The sequence below is a fragment of the Capra hircus genome (assembly GCF_001704415.2).
Source record: "Capra hircus breed San Clemente chromosome X unlocalized genomic scaffold, ASM170441v1, whole genome shotgun sequence".
NCBI lineage: Eukaryota > Metazoa > Chordata > Mammalia > Artiodactyla > Bovidae > Capra > Capra hircus.
This window is the reverse complement of record NW_017189517.1, coordinates 42,301,486-42,327,227: the sequence shown is the minus strand read 5'-3', so window position 1 is coordinate 42,327,227 and position 25,742 is coordinate 42,301,486. Positions and strand designations below refer to the sequence as shown.

The window sequence follows — 25,742 nt, the reverse complement described above, 5'->3', positions numbered from 1 at the left end:
ATCTTTCAGTATCTTCCTAACGTCACTACTATACTGTTAAAGTCAGTATCTCTATTCAGAGAGTTTACCAAAATGATGATTCAGCAATTTGGACTCGCCTTCTTAAATCACAACAGATGTAAATTTGTTGCAGTTGCAGACCTGGTATCCAGATGATCACACATACCTTAGGATCATTTCCAAGATGTCAATCATTTCAACTCTTGATAAAAAAGGAAACATTGGCCTAAATGTCTCAATAACACTATTGAGATATGCACCACTATCTCAATAATATCTGTTAACTAGGAATTTCTTCATCCTCTCTAGGTATTTGTTTAATAACAATTACTATAATCAAGTTTCTATTACATATAAACAAACTGGAGTATAGCTCAAAGTGACAATTATGACATGAAAAATTTATATCTATCGTCTACTCCTTTTGGAAGTCTTCCTTACATTTACTTTTTAAAATGAATTTTGGGGGGACTAGTTCTAGCTTTACAGAAAAATGGCAGAGATAGTACAGAGAATTCCCATTTACTATTCACTCATTTTCTCCTGTTGATTGCATCGTATATAATGATACTCCATGTCACAACTAAGGAACTAACTTTGACACATTATTATTAACCAAATTTGAGACTTTATTCAGATTTAATTTTTCCTTACTGTCCTTTTTCCACTCAAGGATCCCGCATCAGATTTAATAATCATATCTCTTTCATTTCTATTGGTCTGTGACAGTTTCTCCATTTATGCTTGCATTTCTTCATGACCGTGACAATTTTGAGGAATACTTGTCTGGTGTTTCACACTATGCCCAGCAATTTGGGTCTGTCTGATGTTTTTTGCAAGGTTAAACTGAGGTCATGTGTTTGAAAGAGGAAGAGCACAGAGGGGAATTTCTATTTTCATCCCATCACATTAAGGATACATGTTATCACCATGTCTTTTCACTGATGATGTTAGCCTTGATTACCTGATAGGTACTGTGTGTCAGATTTCTCCATATAAACTTATTCCCCTCAACCATTTTCTATATACTACTCTTTGGAAGTGAGTCACTAAATCAAGCCTTCATTCAAAGTGGAAGAATTAAGTTCCACCTCCTAGAAAGGAAGTTATTACATAATTTATTCATGGCAGATTTGTTTATTCTCCCTTATTTAACAATATATTTATATTTTTTGGACTCACATACATTTGTTTTACACATAGGGTTATAATCCAATACCATATTATTTATTTTGTTGAACAAATTATTCTAATTCGGCCATTGAGAGAACTTTCAGGTTGGCACCATGCTCTTTGACATATGCCCCAGCATTTTGGGTTGTTGAGCACTTCCTTTATTTATGACACTACACGATGTATCGGGCTTATCTTACATATCCCATGCCCACACATAGGATTAGCTATTTCTTCAAAGAGCTCTATCTACTTTTACTATAGTATTGAAAACCTAGATCTTGCCTGCTATTATTTTGCCTCTTCAGATAATCCCTATCTTATGAGGCTTATTCAACTTCTCAAAAGCCCAGTACTTTCATTTTGTTTCCACCTTAGCTTCATCTTACTCAACTCTGTTGGAAAATGTACCATTCCCACTCTTAGCCTTAATACTCATATAATCAATGGAGCATTACTTTGCCTAAAAGGAATAACAAAAGACCTTGAAGAGAAACCTTAGAACAAAAAAGTAACACACTCTTGGGTGAAAGCACAATCTGTAACCAAAGAAAAGGATCAGAGGTAAATTAAACAAGCATCCTTTACGGAAGAATTTTGAATTCTTCATCTCTTACAATATAAATACAACAGAAATAAATTAAGTCTGAGGAATCAATTAACACAGACTCATGTTGGCCAAAGTATTCAAATGATATGGATATGAAAATTGATAGCAGAAACTTTTTAGATTTTCACCCTTTGAGAGAAATATTTTCAGAATACACTTGCCAAACTTTTTTTTTGAACCCTCTAAGATATGGATATTTTTAAAGACCAGATGGTCAGTAATTTGTGGTTTAAAATAATGTATAATTTAGGTGTCACTGCTACAGATACTAAGCTTGAATTCATGGTTATCCTGAAATCTTTCAAGAGGTCGATCTAATTGAATAAGCCTATAAAGCATGATCACTACAGATTCAATAGAAGAGAACCAAGTATTTTTATTCTTAAAAATCACTTTCTTAAAAAATAGTATTCAGTTGTGAAAGTTACATTCCTTTAGAGAAAACTCAACCTTTCTTTGTGCAAGTCAACATCTTTGGGTTTTTTTAATTTATTTAATTTTATTTTTTTAGATATAAATTTATTTATTTTAATTGGAGGTTAATTACTTTACAATATTGTAGTGGTTTATGCAAAATATTCACATGAAACAGCCATGTGTGTACATGTGTTCCCCATCCTGAATCCCCTTCCCACCTCCTGCCTCATCCTATCCTCTGTATCATCCCAGTGCACCGGCCCTGAGCACCCTGTCTCAGGCATTGAACCTGGACTAGCGATCTATTGCACATATGATAATATATATTCAGTTCAGTTCAGTTCAGTCACTCAGTTGAGTCTGACTCTTTGCGACCCTATGAATCGCAGCATGTCAGGCCTCCCTGTCCATCACCAACTCCCGAAGTTCACTCAAACTCACATCCATTGAGTCAGTGATGCCATCCAGCCATCTCATCCTCGGTCGTCCCCTTCTCCAACTGCCCCCAATCCCTCCCAGCATCAGAGTCTTTTCCAATGAGTCAACTTTTCGCATGAGGTGGCCAAAGTACTGGAGTTTCAGCTTTAGCATCAGTCCTTCCAATGAACACCCTGGGCCAATCTCCTTTAGAATGGACTGGTTGAATCTCCTTGCAGTCCAAGGGACTCTCAAGAGTCTTCTCCAACACCACAGTTCAAAAGCATCAATTCTTCGGCACTCAGATTTCTTCACAGTCCAACTCTCACATCCATACATGACCACTGGAAAAACCATAGCCTTGAATAGATGGACATTTGTTGGAAAAGTAATGTCTCTGCTTTTGAATATACTATCTAGTTTGATCATAACTTTCCTTCAAAGAAGTAATGTCTTTTAATTTCATGGCTGCAATCACCATCTGCAGTGATTTTGGAGCCCCCCAAAATAAAATCTGACACTGTTTCCACTGTTTCCCCATCCATTTCCCATGAAGTGATAGGACCAGATGCCATGATCTTAGTTTTCTAAATGTTGAGCTTTAAGCCAACTTTTTCACTTTCCTCTTTCACTTTTGTCAAGAGGCTTTTTAGTTCCTCTTCACTTTCTGCCATAAGGGTGGTGTCATCTGCAGATCATCCCACTATCACATTATCCCACCGAGTCCAAAAGACTGTTCTATACATCTGTGTCTCTTTTGCTGGCTCTCATACAGGGTTACTGTTATCATCTTTCTAATTCCCATATATATGCGTTTGTATACTGTATTGGTGTTTTTCTTTCTGGCTTACTTCACTCTGTATAAGAGGTACCAGTTTCATCCACCTTGTTAGAACTGATTCAAATGTATTCTTTTAATGGCTGAGTAATACTCTATTGTGTATATGTACCACTGCTTTCTTATCTGTCCATCTGCTGATAGACATTGAGGTTGTTTCCATGTCCTAGCTATCATAAACGGTGCTGTGATGAACATTGGGGTACACATGTCTCTTTCAATTCTTGTTTCCTTGGAGTGTTTGCCCAGAAGTGGGATTGCTGGGTCATATGGCAGTTCTATTGCTAGTTTTTTAAGGAATATCTACACTGTTCTCCATAGTGGCTATTATAATCTGCATTCCCACCAACAGTGTAAGAGGGTTCCCTTTTCTCCACTGTCTCTCCAGCATTTATTGTTTGTGGACTTTTGGACAGCAGCCATTCTGACTGGCGTGAAATGGTATCACATTGTTATTTTGATTTGCATTTCTCTGATAATGAGTAATGTTGAGCAACTATTCATGTGTTAGTCAGCCATCTGTATGTCTACTTGGAGAAATGTCTGTTTAGTTCTTTGGCCCACTTTTTGATTGGGTCATTTATTTTCCTGGAATTGATCTGTGTGGGCTGTTTGTATATTTTTGAGATTAATTCTTTGTCAGTTGCTTCATTTGCTATTATTTTCTCCCATTCTGAAGGCTGTCTTTTCACCTTGCTTATAGTTTCCTTCGTTGTGCAAAAGCTTTTAATTTTAATTAGGTCCCATTTGTTTATTTTTGCTTTTATTTCCATTACTCTGGGAGGTGGGTCATAGAGGATCCTACTGTGATTTATGTTGAAGAGTGATTTGCCTATGTTTTTCTCTAGGAGTTTTATAATTTCTGGTCTTAAATTTAGATCTTTTATACATTTCAAGTTTATTTTTGTGTATGGTGTTAGAAAGTGTTCAGGTTTCATTCTTTTACAAGTGGTTGACCAGTTTTCCAAAAACCACTTGTTAAAGAGATTGTTTTTTCTCCATTGTACATTCTTGTCTCCTTTGTCAAAGATAAGGTGTCCGTAGGTGCATGGTTATCTCTGGGGCTTTCTATTTTGTTCCATTGATCTATATTTCTCTCTTTGTGCCTGTATCATGCTGTCTTGATGACTGTAGCTTTGTAGTATAGCCGGAGGTCAGGCAGGTTGATTCTTCCAGTTCCATTCTTCTTTCTCAAGATTGCTTTGGCTATTCGATGTTTTTGTTTTTCCATACAAATTGATAAATTATTTGTTCTAGTTCTGTGAAAATACTGTTGGTAGCTTGATAGGGATTGCATTGAATCTATAGATTGTATGGGGTGTATACTCATATTTTCACTGTATTGATTCTTCCAATCCATGATCATGGTGTATTTCTCCATCTATTTGTGTCCTCTTTGATTTATTTCATCAGTGATTTATTTCTTTGATTTATTTCATCAGTTATTTATAGTCTTCTATATAGGTATTTTGTTTCTTTAGGTAGATATATGCCTAATTATTTTATTGTTTTCTTTGCAATGGTGAATGGAATTGTTTCCTTAATTTCTCTTTTCGTTTTCTCATTGTTAGTGTATAGGAAGGCAAGGGATTTCTGTGTGCTAATTTTATATCCTGCAACTTTATTCAATGATTAGCTCTAGTAATTTTCTGGTGGAGTCTTGAAGGTTTTCTATGTAAAGGATCATGTTATCTGCAAACAGTGAGAGTTTCACCTCTTCTTTTTTTCAATCTGGATTCTTTTTATTTCTTTTTCTGCTCTGATTGCTGTAGCCAAAACTTTCAAAACTATCATGAATAGTAATGGTGAGAGTGGGCACCCTTGTCTTGTTCCTAACTTTAGGGGAAATGCTTTCAATTTTTCACCATTGAGGATAAATTTTGCTGTGGATTTGTCATATATAGTTTTTATTATGTTGCAGTATGTTCTTCTATTCCTGCTTTCTGGAGGGTTTTTATCATAAATGGATGTTGAATTTTGTCAAAGGCTTTCTCTGCACCTATTGATATAATTATACAGTTTCTTTCTTTCAATTTGTTAATGTGGTGCATCACATTGAATGATTTGCAAATACTGAAGAATTCTTGCATCCCTGGGATAAAGCCCACTTGGTCATGATGTATGATCTTTTTAGTATGTTATTGGATTCTGTTTGCTATAATTTTATTAAGGATTTTTGCATCTATGTTCATCAGTGATACTGGCCTGTAGTTTTCTTTCTTTGTGGCATCTTTGTCTGGTTTTCATATTAGGGTGATGGTGGCCTCATAGAATGAGTTAGGAAGGTTACCTTCCTCTGAAATTTTCTGGAAGAGTTTGAGTAGGATATGTGATAGCTCTTCTCTACATTTTTGGTAGAATTCAGCTGTGAAGCTGTCTGGTCCTGGGCTTTTGTTTGCTGGAAGATTTCTGGTCACAGTTTCGATTTCCATGCTAGTGATGGGTCTGTTAAGATTTTCTATTTCTTCCTGGTTAATTTTTGGAAAGTTATACTTTTCTAAGAATTTGTCCATTTCTTCCAAGTTGTGCATTTTATTGGCATATAGTTGCTGATAGTACTCTTTTATGATCCTTTGTATTTCTGTGTTGTCTGTAGCGATTTTCCATTTTCATTTCTAATTTTGTTGATTTGATTCTTCTCCCTTTGCTTCTTGATGAGTCTGGCTAATGGTTTCTCTATTTTATTTATCTTCTAAAAGAACCAGATTTTAGCTTTGTTGATTTTGGCTATGGTCTCCTTTGCTTCTTTTGCATTTATTTCTTCCCTAATTTTTATGATTTCTTTCCTTCTACTCATCCTGGGGTGCTACATTTCTTTTTCTAGTTGTGTTAGGTGCAGAGTTAGGTCTTTATTTGATTTCTCTCCCGTTTCTTGAGGTAGGCTTGCATTGTTATGAACCTTCCCCTTACCACTTCTTTTACTGAATCCTATAGGTTTTGGGTTAATGTGTTTTCATTTTCATTCATTTCTATGCATAGTTTGATTTCTTTTTTATTTCTTCTGTGATTTGTTGGTTATTCAGAAGTGCATTGTTTAGCTTCCGTATATTTTTATTTTTAATACTTTTTCCCCCATGGTTGACATCTAATCTTACTGCATTGTGATCAGAAAAGATGTTTGAGATGATTTCAATTTTTTTTTTAATTTACCAAGGCTAGATTTATGGCCCAGGATGTGATCTATCCTGGAGAAGGTTCCATGTGCACTTGAGAAAAAGGTGAAATTCATAGTTTGGGAGTTATATGTCCTATAGCTACCAATTAGGTCTAACTGGTCCATTGTATCATTTAAAGTTTGTGTTTCTCAGCTAATTTTCTGTTTAGTTGATCTATCCATATGTGTGAATGGAGTATTAAAGTCTCCCACTATTATGGTGTTACTGTTAATTTCCCCTTTCATACTTTTTATCATTTGCCTTACATATTGCAGTACTCCTATGCTGGGTGCATATATATTTATAACTGTTACATCTTCTTGGATTTATCCTGTGATCATTATGTAGTGTCCTTCTTTGTCTCTTTCACAGTCTTTATTTTAAAGTCTATTTTAATTTAATATGAGTATTGCTACTCCTGCTTTCTTTTGGTCTCCATATGCATGAAATATCCTTTTCTAGCCCTTCATCTTCAGTCTTTATGTGTCCTTGTTTTTTTTTTTGGGGGGGGGGGTCTTGTCCATAACATATATAGGGGTCTTATTTTTGTATCCATTCAGCCAGTCTTTGTCTTTTGGTTGGGGCATTCAACCCATTTACATTTAAGGTAATTATTGATAAGTATGATTCGGTTGGCACTTACTTTGTTGATTTGGGTTTGAGTTTATACACCCTTCTTGTGTTTCCCGTCTAAAGAAGATCCTTTAGCATTTGTAGAAGAGCTGGTTTGGTGGTGCTGAATTCTCTCAGCTTTTGCTTTTCTGTAAATCTTTTGACTTCTCCTTCATATTTGAATGAGATCCTTGCTAGTTACTGTAATCTGGGTTGTAGGTTTTTCCATTTCATCACCTTAAGTATGTCTTGCCATCCCTTTCTGGCCTGAAGATTTTCTCTTGAAAGATCAGCTGTTATCCTTATGGGAATCCCCTTGTGTGCTGTTTGTTGTTTTTCCCTTGCTGCTTTTAATATTTGTTCTTTGTTTGATCTTCATTAATTTTATTAAAATGTGTCTTGAGGTGCGTCACCTTGGGTTTATCCTGTTTGGGAGGCTCTGGGTTTCTTGGACTTGGGTAACTATTTCCTTCCCGATTTTAAGGAAGTTTTCAACTATTATCTCCTCAAGTATTTTCTCATGGCCTTTCTTTTTGTCTTCTTCTTCTAGAACACCTATGATTTGAATATTGAGGCATTTCACATTGTCCCAGAGGTCCCTGAGTATGTCTTCATTTCTTTTAATCCTTTTTTCTTTTTCCCATTCTGCTTCATTTATTTCTACCATAATATCTTCTACCTCACTTATCCTACCTTTTGCCTCCGTTATTCTACTGTTGGTTCCCTCCAGAGTGTTTTTTATCTCATTTATTGCATTATTCATTACTGATTGACTCTTTTTTTATTTCTTCTAGGTCCTTGTTAAGTACTTCTTGCATCTTCTCAATCCTTGTCTCCAGGCTATTTATCTGTAACTCCATTTTGTTTTCAAGATTTTGGATCATTTTTACTATCATTATTCTGAATTCTTTTTCAGGTAGACTCCCTATCTTCTCTTTGATTTGGTTTGGTGGGCATTTATCATGTTCCTTTAGCTGCTGAGTATTTCTCTGCCTTTTCATTCTGTTTAGATTGCTGTGTTTGGGGTGGCCTTTCTGTATTCAGCCAGTTGGTGGTTCCTCTTTATTGTAGAGGTTCCTCACTGTGGTTGGGGTTAGACGGGTGGCTTCTCAAGGTTTCCTGATTAGGGAAGCTTGTGTCGGTGTTCTGGTGGTTGGAGCTGGATTTCTTCTCTCTGCAGTGCAATGAAGTGTCCAGTGGTGAGTTCTGAGATGTCTGTTGGTTTCGTGTGACTTTGGGTAGCCCCTTTATTGAAGCTCAGGGTTTATTCCTGCGTTGCTGGAGAATTTGCATGTTATATCTTGCTCTGGAACTTGTTGGCTTTTGGGTGGAACTTGGTTTCAGTGCAGGTATGGAGGCTTTTGGATGAGCCCTTATTGCTTTAATATTCCCTGGGGTCAAGAGTTCTCTGGTGTTCTCACGTTTTGAGCTTAAGCCTCCTGCCTCCGGTTTTCAGTCTTATTCTTACAGTAGCCCCAAGACCTCTCTATCTATACAGCACCATTGAGAAAACATCTAGATTAATGATGAAAAGCTTCTCCACAGTGAGGGACACCTGGAGAGGTTCACAGAGTTACATGGAGAAGAGAAGAAGGAGGATGGAGATAGAGGTGACCAGGAGGAGAAAAGGGGGAAACAAAAGGAGAGAGAGAGAGAGAGATCCAGCCAGTAGTCAGTTCCCTAAGTGTTCTCCCCAGCCCGGAACACACAAAGAGATTCACAGAATTGGGTAGAGAAGTGTAGGGGAAAGGAGGAGATAGAGACAACCTGGTGGAGAAAAAAGAGAGTCAAAAGGGGGAGAGAGCAATCAAGCCTGTAATCACACTCCAACGCAAAAATAGGTACTGAAGATTAGGTTCTTAAAGGTATAAAATTGATAACAAATACCAAAAAGCAAAGATTAAAAATATAGAGTAGAGGTCTGCTAAGTCACTTCAGTCGTGTCCGACTCTGTGAGACCCCATGGATGGCAGCCCACCAGGCTCCCCCGTCCCTGGGATTCTCCAGGCAAGAACACTGGAGTGGGTTGCCATTTCCTTCTCCAATGCATGAAAGTGAAAAGTGAAAGTGAAGTCACTCAATCAGGTCTGACTCTTTGTGACCCCATGGACTGCAGCCTACCAGGCTCTTCCATCCATGGGATTTTCCAGGCAAGACGACTGGAGTGGGGTGCCATTGCGTTCTCTGAGAGTAAAGGTTAGACTCTCAAAAAATACAATATTAAAAAAACAAAGCAAAGTCAAAAAAAATTATAAAATATATATATGAAGTTTGCTTTAAAAATGGGGTCTTTTTTTGCAAGTTAATAGTAGGTTATAAAAATGAAAATTAAGGGAGTAATAGAGGGTTTAAAAATTAAAAAATTTTTTTAATGATAATAGTAAAAATATATCTAGGAATTTCTCTGGAGCTGTTGCGAGCAGTGTGGGGTCAGTTCAGTTTCAGATAGTTCCTTGGTCCGGCTTATACTTCTCAAGATCTATAGTCCCCTTCCAATGTAGTCAGTGCTAACTACAGGGTTTTAATCTGTTGTACTTCCAAAGTGGTTCCCTCTGTTTATTTTAGCTTCTTCTGTTTGCTGATCTCTTCAGTGTCTAATTTCTGCCCTGACACAAGGGGGCGAAGGTGGTTACTTATTTAAGCTCACTTGTTCAGTTGTGCTGCAGGAAGGGAGGAACACTGCAAACAAATATCATTGGCATATGTGGGAGTGCTCACAGTGTCTTGGCCACACCAGGTTTGTCCCCACTCATGGTTCGTGTGCTTTCCCAGTCTACACCTCTCAGGCTCTAGGTTGCTCTTCCAGGGAACTGCCTGAGGCAGACCCAGGGTTGTGTGCACTTTCCAGATCTAAGTTGCTCAGATTCAGGTTCTTGGGTAGTCCACAAAGGCACAGACTTGGTTTGGCCTGCGTTTTGTGCCCTTCCCAGATCTGAGCAGCTCAGGCAACCATGTGCTTGGCAAGCGCAGTCTCCCCATGTAGGAAGTACATCTTATCACCTCCCCAGTCGAGGCGCTCGGTTTCCTGGGTGGCGGTGGGCACTCCCTCTTCAGGTGTTCCCTGTGTCTTCTGGGAGCTGATCTCTGGCTGCAACCCTCCCTGCGGATGTCAACCATCTAGGATCCCAGGAGGACTTGGTTAGCAACTGGGAGCCTGCTTGAAGTTTGCTAGAGGATACCTCTCTGGGGCTGAGATTGCCCCTTTCCGGCTCTGGCTGGCCCCCACCTGCCTCCCTCTCTCCAGCCAGGGACAGGCTCCTCTGCAGCCTGCTAGCTCTCCTCTGGTATTCACTCAGTTCTTTGTTCTGTGAGCGGGCCTGTCAGTGCCTTGCTGCTGCTGCTGCTGCTGCTGATGCTAAGTCACTTCAGTCATGTCCGACTCTGTGCAACCCCATACATGGCAGCCCACCAGGCTCCCCCATCCTTGGGATTCTCCAGGCAGGAACACTGGAGTGGGTTGCCATTTCTTCCTCCAATGCATGAAAATGAAAAGTGAAAGTGAAGTCGCTCAGTCGTTTCCTACTCCTAGCGACCCCATGGACTGCAGCCTCCCAGGCTCCTCCATCCATGGGATTTTCCAGGCAAGAGTACTGGAGTGGGGTGCCATCGCCCTCTCCAGCAGTGCCTTAGGTTAGGGCTTTTCACTGGATAGTTCTCTCTCTCTCTCTCTCTCTCTATATATATATATATATATATATATATTTTTTTTTTTTTTTTTCTCTCTCTCTCTCTCTCTCTGGCTATCCCAGTTTGGGTTGCTCTCAGGTTAGTTCCCTCAGATTTCCCTCAAGGCATTCAGGCCTGGTACTTACCCTAAGCAATGCAGCCCATGCCTCCCTGTTCAGCTCCTGCCTGCTGGTAGTGGATGTGAGCACTGGAAGTTGTCATTAGGCACATAATTTGGGGGTTTTATTTATTTATTTATTTTTCCTCCCAGTTATGATGTCTTCTGAGATTTCAAAACTCCCCAAAGACCCACTTGTGAGAGGGTTTCCTGGTGTTTGGAAACGTCTCCTCATTTAAGACTCCCTTCCCGGGATGGATCTCCATCCCTTTCTTTTGTCTCTCTTTTTATCTTTTATATTTTTTCCTACCTCCTTTCGAAGACAGTGGGCTGCCTTTCTGGGTTCCTGATGTCCTCTGCCAGCATTCAGAAGCTGTTTTGTGCAATTTGCTCAGTGTTCAAATATTCCTTCAATGAATTTGTGGGGGAGAAAGTGGTCTCCCTGTCTTATTCCTCTGCCATCTTAGGATCAACTCCAATATCTTTGGTTTTGAAACAGAAGAATTTTTAGGGGAAGAAACATATTCTTCAAAATATTTTTCTTAGACCATTGCTGTATGAGTGTTAACAAATATTTACTAACTTCCACATTGTATAAGAGCCAAAAAGAGTTTTTTATTTGTGCCAAGAGTCTTGAAAAATCCCATGGATTTAATTTTACTTATTTTAACTGTACAAAGTAGAAATGAAAAAGAAGTTAGCTCTGTTCTTAGCTCAGTTCCAGATTGGCCCAATCAGTACTTTTTGGTTAAAGAAGCCATGAAGGCACAATTTACAGTTATTTAAAAACAAAATAGACTTTTTCCCCTTTAGTCTTCCTGTAGATAATACAAACCCCAAGCAAAAAGTGATTTTTCTTGAAACCTTGTTTGCCAGGCCAAGAAATAAAGCTGAAAACATATTCCCCTGGGGAACCAAGGAAGAAATTTGACTTTTTAAAGGACAGTGGGATGAGGTATTTTGAAAAATCTTATCTGTCTTTGTCATATACTTTTCTTGAACTAAATAAAGTTAGGTTTAACATGGGATTTTCATTTCCTCTTTGAAACTACATGTTGAATAAGAGACACATGAAGCATAGCATGTGTTTCAAATGTTGTTATTCAGTTGCTCAGTTGTGTCTGACTCTTTGCAGCCCCATGAACTTTAGCATGCCAGGCTCTTCTGTCCTCCATTATCTCCCAGAATTTGCTCAGATTCATTTGTTTCAAATAACATGCTATAAACTAATTCAAGCCAGAAATATTGAGACAAAAGAATAATCATACTTTTATTGAAGTCTTCTCCCTGAAAGACTGACCAGATTTATGAATAGTGTTTTCTTAAGCAAGGAGAGAACAATATTCATGCTCTGGTACTAATAATTACTAACTAAAATTGCAAAGGAAGATGTAACATGAGTAAAACAGCCAAGTTGAAGAAGGAAGAAGAATTGAACCTAGGGAGGTAGGAAAACAAGAGAAAAGAGAGGGGGGAAAAAAAGTCTCAGAAAACATATTTTATGTCACAGAATGAAGAATGAATCCAAAGAAATGATGACTTCAGGAATCAAGGAAAACACAATATTATTTGTAAATTGGGTATATACTGATAGATATACCAGAAAGAGGATCCAAGAGATAGCAATATGGTTTATTCTTAAATTTGATAGCTTATAAAATGTGGTGAACATCTTTGATGAGGCTATAAAAAATATGATAGCTTCAAGGATGAAATGAACCTCTCTACATAACTGTTCATATTATACATGTCCATATAAACACTCAATAATATGTTGCATTTAATAACTTCCACCAGCTTTGGATTCTAATTTTATACTTCTTTTAAAATTTTGTCGGTATCGTTTGGAGCTCTTACTATAACCCCAAAAGTGTTTTTAAAAATAAGCCTTAGAGAAGACCAGTCAAGATGGAAGAATAGGAGAATCTCAGGTTCACTTCTCCCCACAGGTACATCAAGAATACATCTACAAGTGAAACAATTCACATGGAACCTGCTAAACACTAGCAGATAACCTTGGACACCTTAGAGGACAAGAAAAGATCCCAGCATAACCAGGTAGAATGAAGGAGAGAAATGGAAGCAAAAGAAAACAGTAAATAGGATGGGACTACATCCTGGGGAGGGAGATAAAGAAGATGAGAGGTTACCACTCTAAGGGAGGCCCCGCACCAGTGGCAGAATACACTGAAATAGAAAGGGGCCTTCAGGGGCTATAAAAAGAAAATGTAGTGGTTGGTCTGTGGCAGGCAGGACAGAACAAGATTTGCATAGATGATCTGTACCACAGCCTTGCATGCCCCAGCCTAAGATGAGTGTCCCCCAGTGCAGATGGGAGCTGGATGCTGAAGCGTGGGGTTAGCAGAGCAGACCTGGATAGAGGATAACTGTCAGCTCCTCAAAGATGGCCTGAAGGGACAGAAGTGAGGAGAATACCTGTGTGAAGACAGCCTGAGGGGATGGGCTGAAGCACTCCCCAGTCAGGAAAACTCCTGGAGGAAGCATGAACTTACTTGGAAGTGAGGTGCCATTGTTGAGTGGGGCACAAGGGGTAGGGCTACCATTGTGACTTCTCTCTCCACATGTCAGTCCCTGCCTCTGTGGGAACTGGGAGGCATTCCCAATAGAGCAAGTGTGTGTGCCCAAATCATAGCCATCTTATCCTTCTCTCTGAGCAAGTATATAAGTCCCAGTCAGTTTCTGCCTTTGCCCCCTCTCACCTGAGCAAGGAACAAACACCTGAGGATGGCCCACACATAGAGGTAGGCCTGAAACCAAAGCTGAGCCCAAGGGGCTGTGTGACTAAGGAGGAGGAACAGAGATCTCTGTTCTCCAGAAGCCATGGATTGAATACCCGCTATCAGCCTGGTGTATCCAATGCCTGTGGAAAATCTGAATGGAAAAGTGCTCCCAGAAGGGAGACCAGTCTAGCTTTAGTAGCTGTGGATTTTGAGAACACATACGGGGGACATGGGCTCTGAGTTGTGACCATAGTGCCCACAGTGGGTCCAGAGACCTACCTGGAGGGTTTCCAGTCCTAACCACTGGACTCCCAGAGAATTCCTGACCCCAGAAATATTAATTGGCAGAAACTATCCCAGAGGTCCCCATATTGGACCAAGTCTCGGCTCCAACCGAAAAGCTGCAAGCTCCAGTGTTCAATGCCTCAGGCCAAACAACAAGCAAGAGAGGAACACAGCCTCACCCATCACCAGACAGGCTGCCTAAAGTCATATTAAGCTCATAAACACCCCCAAACACACCCCTTGACACGGTCCTGCTTACCAAAGGGACAAGACCCAGCTTCACCCACCAGAGCACAGGCACCAATACCTCCCACCAGGAAGCTTATACAAGCCTCTGGACAAACTCACATATGAGGGAGTAGACACCAGAAGCAAAAGGAACTACCACCCTGCAGCCAAAAGAAAGACCACAGAGTAAGGCAGACAAAATCAGAAGATAGGAATATGTTGCAGAAAAAGGAGCAAGGTAAAAACCTACAAGAACAACTAAATGAAGAGGAGAGAAGCAACCTACCTGGCAAAGAATTCAGAGTATTGATAGTGAAGATGATCCAAGATATGGTGAAGAAAATGGAGTCATGGATCAAGAAGATAACAGAAATGTTTAACAAGAATCTAGAAGAACTAAAGAACAAATAGTGGTGAACAATAAAATAAATGAAACAAATAATGCACTAGAAGAAATCAATAGCAGGATAACTGAGGCAGAAGAATGGATAAGTGATCTGGAAAATAGAATGACAGAAATCACTGCTACAGAACAACAACAAAAACAAACAAACAAACAAACAGAAACAACAAAAAGAAATAACGACAGTCTCAGAGATGTCTGGAGCAACGTTAACCACATCCATATTTGAATTATAGGTCCCAGAAGAAGAAGAAAAAGACAAAGGATCTGATAAAATATTTGAAGAGAATTTTAAAAATCCCTAATATGGGAAAGGAAATAGTCACCCAAGTCCAGGAAGTGCAGAGAGTCTCATACAGGATAAACCAAAGGAGAAACAGGCCAAGACTAACAAAAATTAAATACAAAGAAAAAATATTAAAAGCAGCAAAACCAAAACAACAAATAACATGCAAGAGAATTCCCCCTAAGATTATCATCTGATTTTTCAGCAGAGCTTCTATAGGCCAAAAGAGAATGAAATGACATATTTAAAATGATGAAAGGGAAAAACCTACAACCAAAAATAGGTCACCCAGCAAAGATCACATTTAAATTCTATGGAGAAATCAAAAGCTTTATAGACATGCAAAAGCTGAGAGAATTCAGCACCTCCAAACCAGTTTTACAATAAATACTAAAGGAACTTCTCTAAGCAGGAAACAGAAGAGAAGAAAAAGAACTACAAAAGCAAACCAAAAATAATTAAGAAAATGGCAATAGGAGCATATATATAAATTACCTTAAATGTAAATAGATTAGTGGTGGGATGGATAGGGAGGTGGGAGGGATGTTCAGGTGGGAGGGGACATAAGTAACCCTAGGGCTGATTCATGTTGATGTTTGGTAGAAACTAAGACAATACTGTAAAACAATTATCTTTCAACCAAAAATAAATAAATTAAAATAAAATGTAAATAGACTAAATGCTTCTACCAAAAAACACAGGCTGGTTGAATGGATATGAAAACAAGACCTGCATATATGCTTTCTACCAGACACCATTTCAAACCCAGGGACACATACAGACTGAAACTGAAGAGATGGAAAAAAAGATATTCCATTCAAATGAAAAGTTAAAGAAAGCTGGAGTAGCAACACTAATAGTAGACAAAATAGACTTTAAAATAAAGATTGTTACGAGACAAGAAGGACACTACATTATGATCAAGAGATCAAATCAAGAAGACATAACAATTGTAAATATATATGCACCCAAAATAAGGGCCCTGCAACATATAAGGCAGGTGCTAACAGCCATAACAGGGGAAATTGACAGGAACACAATAGTGGAGGAATTCAACACTCCACATTCACCAAAATGAGTAGATCATCCATACAGAAAATTAATAAGGAAACACAAGCTTTAAATGACACATTAGAATGGATATATTTAATTGATATTTGTGAGACATTCTAACTGAAAGGAGCAGAATACTTTCTTCTCACGTGCACATGGAACATTCTTAAGGACAGATCACATCTTGGGCCACAAATCAAGTCTTGGTAAATTTAAGAGAATTGAAATCATATAAAGCATCTTCTGACCACAAAGATATAGAAATAAATTACAGGGGAAAAAAAAAAACTTTAAAGAACATGAACACATGGAGACTAAAAAATGTTATTAAATAATCAATAAACCACTGAAGAAACCAAAGAAAAAGTAAAAAATACCTAGAGATAAACAAAATGAAAGCATGATAATCCAAAACCTATGGGACACAACAAAAGCAGCTCTAAAAGGGAAGCTTATAGCAATAAAATCTTGCCTCAGGAGACAGGAAAAAAATCTCAAATAAACAACCTATTTTTACACCTGAAGCAACTAGATTAAAAAAACAAACAAAACCCAATGTTAGTATAAGTAAAAAAAATCAAATATTAGGGCAAATATAAATGAAAGAGATGAAGAAAACAATAGTAAAGATAAATGAAACTAAAAGGTAGTTCTCTGAAAAGATAAACATAATTGATAAACCAGTAGCCAAGCTCACCAAGATAAAAAGGAAGAGGACTCAAATCAATAAAATATGAAATGATAAAGGAGAAGTTAGAACTGACACCGTAGAAATACAAAGGATTGTAAGAAATTCCCACAAGCAACTATATGCCAATAAAATGGACAACCTAGAAGAAATGGACAACTTCTTAGAAAGATACATGCTTCAAATACTGAACCAACAATAGAAAATGAACAGACAAGTCTTAAGAACTAAAATTGAAACCATGATTAACCTCTTAAACTCTTGGTGGGAATGCAAACTAGTACAGCCACTATGGAGAACAGTGTGGAGAGTCCTTAAAAAACTGGAAATAGAACTGCCTTATGACCCAGCAATCCCACTTCTGGGCATACACACCAAGGAAACCAGAATTGAAAGAGACACGTGTATCCCAATGTTCATCACAACACTGTTTATAATAGCCAGAACATGGAAGCAGCCTAGAAGTCCATTAGCAGATGAATGGATAAGAAAGCTGTGGTACATATACACAATAAAACATTACTCAGCCATTAAAAAGAATACATTTGAATCAGTTCTAATGAGGTGGATGAAACTGGAGCTGATTATATAGAGTGAAGCAAGCCAGAAAGAAAAACACCAATACAGTATACTAACACATATATATGGAATTTAGAATGATGGTAATGATAACCCTGTATGCGAGATAGCAAGAGAGACACAGATGTATAGAACAGTCTTTTGGACTCTGTGGGAGAGGGAGACGGTGGGATGATTTGGGGGAATGTCATGGAAACATGTATACTATCATATAAGGAATGAATCGCCAGTCTAGGTTCGATGCAGGATACAGGATGCTCGGGGCTGCTGCACTGGGATGACCCAGAGGGATGGTATGGGGAGGGAGGTGGGGGAGGGGGTTCAGGATTGGGAACGCATGTCTGCCCGTGGTGGATTCATGTTTATGTATGGCAAAACCAATATAATATTGTAAAGTAATTAGCCTCCAATTAAAATAAATAAATTTAAATTAAAAAATTGTTTCTAAGAAACAGAAATCCAAGACTAGATGAATTCACAAGCAAATTCTTTCAAACATTTAGAGAAGAGCTTCTGAAACTCTTTCCAAAAATTGCAGAGGAATCACGACACCCAAATCAGACAGATATCACAAGAAAAGAAAATTATAGGCCAATATCACCAATGAACATAGATGTTAAACTCCTCAACAGAATACTAGGAACCTGTAACCAACAGCACATTAAAAAGATCATACATCCTAATCAAGTGAGATTCAACCCAGTGTTGCAAGACTATTTCAACTTATGCAAATCAATCAATGTAATACACAACAATTAACAAACTGAAGAATAAATGTCATTATTATCTCAATGTATATGGAAGAAGATTTTGACAAAGTTCAAAATTCATTTATGATAAAAACTCTACAAAAGTAGGCTTAAAGGGAACTTACACCAACATAATAAAGGCCATATATGACAAACCTGCAACAATATTCAATGGTGAAAAGCTGAAAGCATTTCCTCTAACATCAGAAACAAGACAAGGATGTCCAATCTTGTCGCTTTTATTCAACATCATTTTGGAAGTCCTGGCCATGGGTGTCAGAGAAGAAAATTAAAAGGAATCCAAATTGGAAAAGAAGTAAAAGTGTCATTGTTTGCAGATGACATAATAGCATATATAGAAAATCCTAAAGATGCTACCAGAAAATTACTAGAGATCACCAATGAATTAAGTAAAGTTGTATGATATGAAATTAATACACAGAAATATGTTGCATTTATATACACTAGCAATAAAAGATAAAAAAGAAAAATTAAAAATATTCTATTCACCATTGCATCAAAAATATAAAATATATAGCACTAAGCCTACTGAAGGGAGTAAAAGACCCAAACTCTAAAAATTATAAGACATTGATGAAATAAATCAAAGATGACACAGACAGATGAAAAGATATACCATGTTCTTGGGTTGGAAGAATCACTATTGTCAAAAAGATTATACTACCCAAGGCAATCTACAGATTCAGTGAAATCCTTGTCCTCTTACCAATGGCATTTTTCAAAGAACAAGGACAAAATATCTTAAAATTTTTGTGGAGACAAAAAAGACCTTGAATAATCAAAGCCATCTTGGGAAAGAAAAACAGAGCTGGAGGATTCAGGTTTCCTGACTTCAAAACAGTATGGTATTAGCACAAAACAGGAATACAGATCAATGAACCAGGACAGAAAATCCACAGATTAACCTATGAATTTATGGTCACATAATCTGTGACAAAGTAGGCAAGAATATACAGTGGAGGAAAAACAGTCTTTTCAATAAGTGGTGCTAGGAAAGCCGGGTAGCTCTATCTAAAAGAATGAAATTAGAACACACTCTAACACCATACATAAAGTCAAACTCAAATGTATTAAAGATTTAAATGTAAGGCTGGATACTACAAAAATATTAGCAGAAAACACAGGGAGAACACTTCCTAATATAAATTGGATCAAGCTCTTTTTTTCATCATCCTCCTAGAATAATGAAAATAAAAACAAAAATAAACAAATGAGAGCTAATTAAACAAAAGCTTTTGAACAACAAAGAAAACCATTAAAAAATGAAAAGAAAACTCTCCATGTTAGAGAAAATACTTCAAGTGAAGCAAACCACAAGGGATTAATCTCCAAAATGCACAAATAGTTCATACAGCTCAATATCAAAAAAGGCAAACAGTGCAATCAAAAATAGGTGGAAGATCTAAATAAACATTTCTTCAAAGAAGACATACAGATGCACATGAAAAGATTCTCAACATCACTGATTTATAGGGAAATGCAAATAAAAACTACAATGTTGTATCATCTCACACTGGTCAGAATGGCCATCATCAAAAAGTCTATAAACCATAAATGCTGGAAAGAAGATGGAGAAAAGGTAACCCTCCTACACTGTTTGTTGGAATGAAAACTGGTACAGACACTATGAAGAACAGTATGAAACTTCCTTAATAAAACTAAAAACAGAGTTACAATATGATCTAGCCATCCCACTCCTGGGCATATACTTGGAGAAAACAATAATTTGAAAAATACATGCAACTGAATGTTCACTGAAGCACTACTCACAATAGCCAGGAATGGAAGCAACCAAAATGTTCATCAACATAGAAATGGATAATGAAGACTGGTACATATATATAATGGAATAGTACTCGGCCAGAAAAAGGATAAATGCATGCTATTTTCAACAACATGGTTAAACCTAGAGATTCTTATACTGAGTAAAGACAGTCAGACTGAGGAATACAAATATATGATTTTGCTTATATGCGGAATCTAAAAAGAGCCTACAAATGGACTTATCTACCTGGTGGGCTACCGTCCATGAGATCACAAAGAGGTGGGCACGACTGAGTGACTAACACTTTCATAAAACCAAAAGAGTTGCTGGTGTGGAAACTAAATTTGTTACTGAAGGGTAAAGGGTGCAGGGATAAATTGGAATTGACACATACACACTACTATATATATATCAATAACATAGATAACTAATAAGGACCTCCTGTGTAGCACACAGAACTCCAGTCAATACTCTATAATATAACCAATATGGGAAAAGAATCTAAAAAGAGTGGATATATTAATTTGTATAACAGATTCACTTCTCTGTACATTTGAAACTAACACAAAATTGTAAATGAATTATACCCCAAAGTAAAAAAATAAAATAAAAATAAGCCTTAGAGGCAAAATAATAAGTGTAGACAGAACATGGCACTTCCCTAGAATTAATATACACAAAATTTAGATATTATAAGTCCTTCTAATAGGAATAGAAAAACCATCAGTTAAATAAGACACTATACTAAGGAAATGTCAGCCTAGGCAACGCTTATTCATTTCAGGAACACCTACACAAATACTTTAGTGGGTTTTTTTTTTTTTTTTTTTTTTTTGCTTTTCTCAACCTCATGCCTTATACCACAAGTGTTTGAGAATTCATTTTATTCTACCTTGAATCCAAAGATTCTTTCTCTAAATACTGATTGTGAATAATCAACTCATATTATATCCAGTTGCAAAGATTCATTAGTAGACACACAACCCATCTGAAGATCGTTTGAACAAATCTAAACTCCTTATAATTCTGTAGAATTACTTATCTATCGTGGTAAGTTTAATTTTTTAAAAGTATTTTGACACTCTCCGACATAAATCACAGCAGGATCCTCTATGACCCATCTTCCAGAATATTGGAAATAAAAGCAAAAATAAACAAATGAGACCTAATTAAACTTAAAAGCTTCTGGACAACAAAGGAAACTATAAGCAAGGTGAAAGGACAGCCTCCAGAATGGGAGAAAATAATAGCAAATGAAGCAACTGACAAACAACTAATCTCAAAAATATACAAGCAACTTATGCAGCTCAATTCCAGAAAAATAAACGACCCAATCAAAAAATGGGCCAAAGAAGTGAATTTCTCCAAAGAAGATATACAGATGGCTAACAAAGACATGAAAAGATGCTCAACATCACTCATTATCAGAGAAATGCAAATCAAAACCACAATGAGGTACCATTTCACACCAGTCAGAATGTCTGGGATCCAAAAGTCTACAAGCAATAAATGCTGGAGAGAGTGTGGAGAAAAGGGAACCCTCTTACACTGTTGGTGGGAATGCAAACTAGTACAGCCACTATGGAGAACAGTGTGGAGAGTCCTTAAAAAACTGGAAATAAAACTGCCTTATGACACAGCAATCCCACTGCTGGGCATACACACCGAGGAAACCAGAATTGAAAGAGACACACGTACCCCAATGTTCATCGCAACACTGTTTATAATAGCCAGGACATGGAAGCAACCTGGATGTCCATCAGCAGACGAATGGATAAGAAATTAGTGGTACATATACACAATGGAGTATTACACAGCCAGTAAAAAGAATACATTTGAATCATTTCTAATGAGGTGGATGAACCTGGAGCCTATTATACAGAGTGAAGTAAGCCAGAAAGAAAAACACCAGTACAGTATACTAATGCATATATATGGAATTTAGAAAGATGGTAATGATAACCCTGTATGCGAGCCAGCAAAAGAGACACAGATGTATAGAACAATCTTTTGGACTCTGTGGGAGAGGGAGAGGGTGGGATGATTTGGGAGAATGGCATTGAAACATGTATAATATCATATATAAAATGAATCGCCAGTCTAGGTTCGATGCATGATACTGGATGCTTGGGGCTGGTTCACTGGGATGACCCAGAGGGATGATACAGGGAGGGAGGAGGGAAGAATGTTCAGGATGGGGAACACCTGTATACCTGTGGCGCATTCATGTTGATGTATGGCAAAACCAATACAATATTGTAAAGTAATTAACCTACAATTAAAATAAATAAATTTATATTAAAAAAATAAAAGTATTTTACCGTGTTTACTTTAAATTCGGGGTATACATTTATAATCAGAGCTTCTCAAATGCTCCATGATGTTTATAAACTTATCCGCATGATGATTACATGGGAATATGTGCAAATATTACACCCAATATGCAATGGTTGATTAATGGCTAATGCTAGTTAAATAGAGTAGATAATATTCAATTATACACACAATCTGAAACTCATATACTAAATGTTTACCTTTGATGCAAAATTCAGTCCAATTTGACCAATCATGAAAAGCATAACCATAAAAATACACCAGAGAGGTTTTTTTCTGTTGATTCAGTTTTGGTTAATGTAGAATTACCCAGCTATTTTTAGAATCTAACTTTGACTATTACATAGGATGTTTTGTGTATAAAATAGTGTATTTGTATTGTATGTCTTCATACCTCTTGCTACACACTCACACACACACACACACACATAAAAGTAGGGTGTTATAACAAAAAAAAATTCAAAAGGAAAAATACTTTCTTTTTCTAGTTTCTTGAGGTATAAGGTTGAATTTTTTGAGATATTTCTTTTTATTAATATAGCTGTTTATTGCTATAAAATTCTCTCTTAGAAGTGCTTTAAATGAATCCTATAAATTTTGGTACAGTGTGTTTCCATTTGCATTTGTCTCAACATGCTGTTATTTTCCTTTTGACTTTTTTTTTTGAATTATTTTCTGTTCAGGAGAGTGTTATTAAATTTCCACACATTTATGAACTTTACAATTTTTCTCCTGTTATTGATACCTAGTTTCATTCCATTGTGATTGGAAAAGATATTCAATATGATTCCAATTTTGTTTGGTGACCTAACGTGATCTATCCTATAGAATATCCCTTATGCACTTGAGAAGAATGCATATTTTGCTTCTGTTGTGTAGAAAGTTCTGTGTATATTTCCTCTGTTTATTTGGTTTACATTGTTGTTCTTTTTTTTACATATTACTCATCTATCTGGATGATCTGCTAGTTGATAAATGCGGTGTATTAAATTCCCAACTATTATTGCATTGCTATTTTTCCATTCAGTTTTGTTAATATTTGCTTTATATATTTAGGTTTTATGACATTGTGCAATATATGTACAAGTGCTATATCCTTTTAACATATTGACCTCTTTACCATTGTATGTGACCTTCTTTGTCTCTTAGGACAACTTTTAATACAATGATTATTTTTTCTGATTTAAGTATAGTTACCCCTGATCATGGCAGCTTCTCTGGTTGTGCAGATGGCAAAGAATCTGCTTGCAATGCAGGAGACCTGAGTTTGATCCCTGGATCGAGAAGATTCCCTGGAGAAGGAAATGGCTACCCATTCCAGTATTCTTGCCCAGAGAATTGTATGGACAGGGCTACAGTTCACGGGATCGCTAAGAGTCAGACACAACTGAAGTGACTAAGCACCTATTAGCACCCCTGATCTATTTTAATTATTATTGCAAAGATTATCTTTTGCCATCTCCTTATTTTCAGCCTATATGCATCCTTAATACTAATGTGAGTCTCTTGTAGGCAGCATTTTAGTTGGATCATGCATTGTATCCATCCAGTCACTTTGTCATTTCATAGGAAATTTAATCCATTTACATTTAAGGTAATTATTGATAAGTAAGGATTTACCATTACCATTTTGGTAATTGTTTAATGTCTGTTTTATAATTCCTTTTTTGCCTTCCTCTCTTGGGGGCTTCATTTCTGATTTAACGACTTTTTTAGCAGTATGTGTTAATCACTCAGTTGAGTCCGACTGTTTGCAACCCCACGAACTGTAGCCTGTCAGGTTCCTCTGTCCATGGAATTTTCCAGGCAAGAATATTGAGAGTGGATTGCCATTTTTAGCAGTAGGCTTCGATTTATTTCTCTTTTAGCTTCTCTACCACAAGTGTCTTTCTTTGCAATTACCATGAAGCTTACATAAAATTTCATATAGATGTGCCACGGCTTCGGTAGCAACTGTATCTCTGCACAGGTGTGAGCCTTGCTAGCCCTTCCCCCAGGAGACTGTTGCAGTTGGCCAGCCCCTGCTCCTTGATAACTGTGTGTGATGGAAAGGCCATGATCAAGAATGCTGATATATCGGAGGAGATGCAACAGGACTCGGTGGAGTGTGCTACTCAGGCATTGGAGAAATATAATATAGAGAAGGACACTGTGGCCCATACCAAAAAGGAGTTTGACAAGAAGTACAACCCCACCTGGCACTGCACTGTGGGGAGGAATTTCATCAGTTATGTGACACATGAAACCAAACACTTCATCTACTTCTACCTGGACCAAGTGGCCATTCTCCTGTTCAAATCTGGTTAAAAGCATGGACTGTGCTACACACCCAGTGATCCATCTAAAAACAAGGACTGCAGACTAAATTCCAAATACCAGAGACCAAAGTCTTCAGCCTTGCTTAAGGGAACACCTTCATCTTTGAACCTCTATTGTGTTTTGTACAGGGCATTCTCTGTACTAGTTTGTTGCGGTTATAAAGCAATTAGCAAAACATCTTACATTTGTATTTATTTTATATTTCATACCTCTCTGCCCCATGTTTTCTCTCTTCAAAATCCATTCCTTTAAAGAAATAAATCTGTTGAAGAAATGTGAAAAAAATTCTTATAGTTATAACTCTTATTTATAAACTGAAGTGGTTCAATTTTAATTGAGTTCACTAAAATTATTTTTTGATTTAATATTTCTGTTTTTCTAATGAATATGTGATTATTAATAGTTAATTTTCAGTTCATTAGGTGAGTAGTTTAATAAAAGACTCCAGTTAACAAACTGATGCAGGAAGTTTTGAGATGGTGAGGGAAAATCACCTATGTTTCAGAGGTACCTCAATACAACATACCCAAAATGGAATTTACTATCTTCTCCTTGTCCATGATTACCTCTCTCCAGTTTATTCCTCCACATAATTTTTAGAGTTTCTTTGTAAAATATAAGATTAATCACATCACTCCCTTTGAATGTTTAAATATAAATGTCTCACCATATCTGTCAGGATAAATTCTAAACCAATGAGCAGAGCATATAAAGTCTTACATTTTCTAGTTCCAGCCATAACATGGCTCCTATCATTTTCTTATGGCTTCTATCAAAATAGTTTTTAATTAACCTTATAAACACACTCCCCTCTCTCTCTCTCTTGCTCACTCTCATTCACCCTATCTGTCTTTTCCATGCTTTTGTGTAACTTGTAGCAGACTCAAAATGAAGTAAGCCTCAATGAGACAGAATTCTACAAGGGAGACTACTTCTCTAATTTTGCCTAATCTAAGCAATCAAGTCTAAATAGTCAAGTAAGATCTGCCCGGTGTAGATGTATTGATTTGAAAGTATATAAAAGGTATTTCAATGTAGAAATTAAATATTTGTTAATACTTTGGGATAATGAAAATATTTACTGAAAACATTAATTCACTATCTATATTGAAAAGCAAAAACATTTACTTTGAATGGTAAAATATCAACCTCCATGAAGTGTTTATCAGCCTTCATTTTTCTTCACTAAAGAAGAGCTAATAATCTTTATAATGGTTTAAAGTATTTATTAGACTACTTTAGTCTAGTCTGGTTTCTCTTTTGTATGTGCAACATTCATCTCATC

General features: G+C 37.0%; 1 protein-coding gene across 1 annotated transcript in view; it reads left to right on the top strand.

Annotated features, from left to right (window-relative positions):
• The window catches only part of LOC102181478 (dynein light chain 1, cytoplasmic-like), a 196,374-nt gene extending 171,903 nt beyond the window's left edge, over positions 1-24,471 (top strand). Inside the window, exon 3 of the mRNA XM_018044112.1 lies at positions 24,108-24,471. Coding sequence (XP_017899601.1) covers positions 24,108-24,445 — 338 coding nt within the window. The 3' untranslated portion in view covers positions 24,446-24,471. The remainder of the gene's footprint in view (positions 1-24,107) is intronic.
• Positions 24,472-25,742: the final 1,271 nt, after the last annotated feature.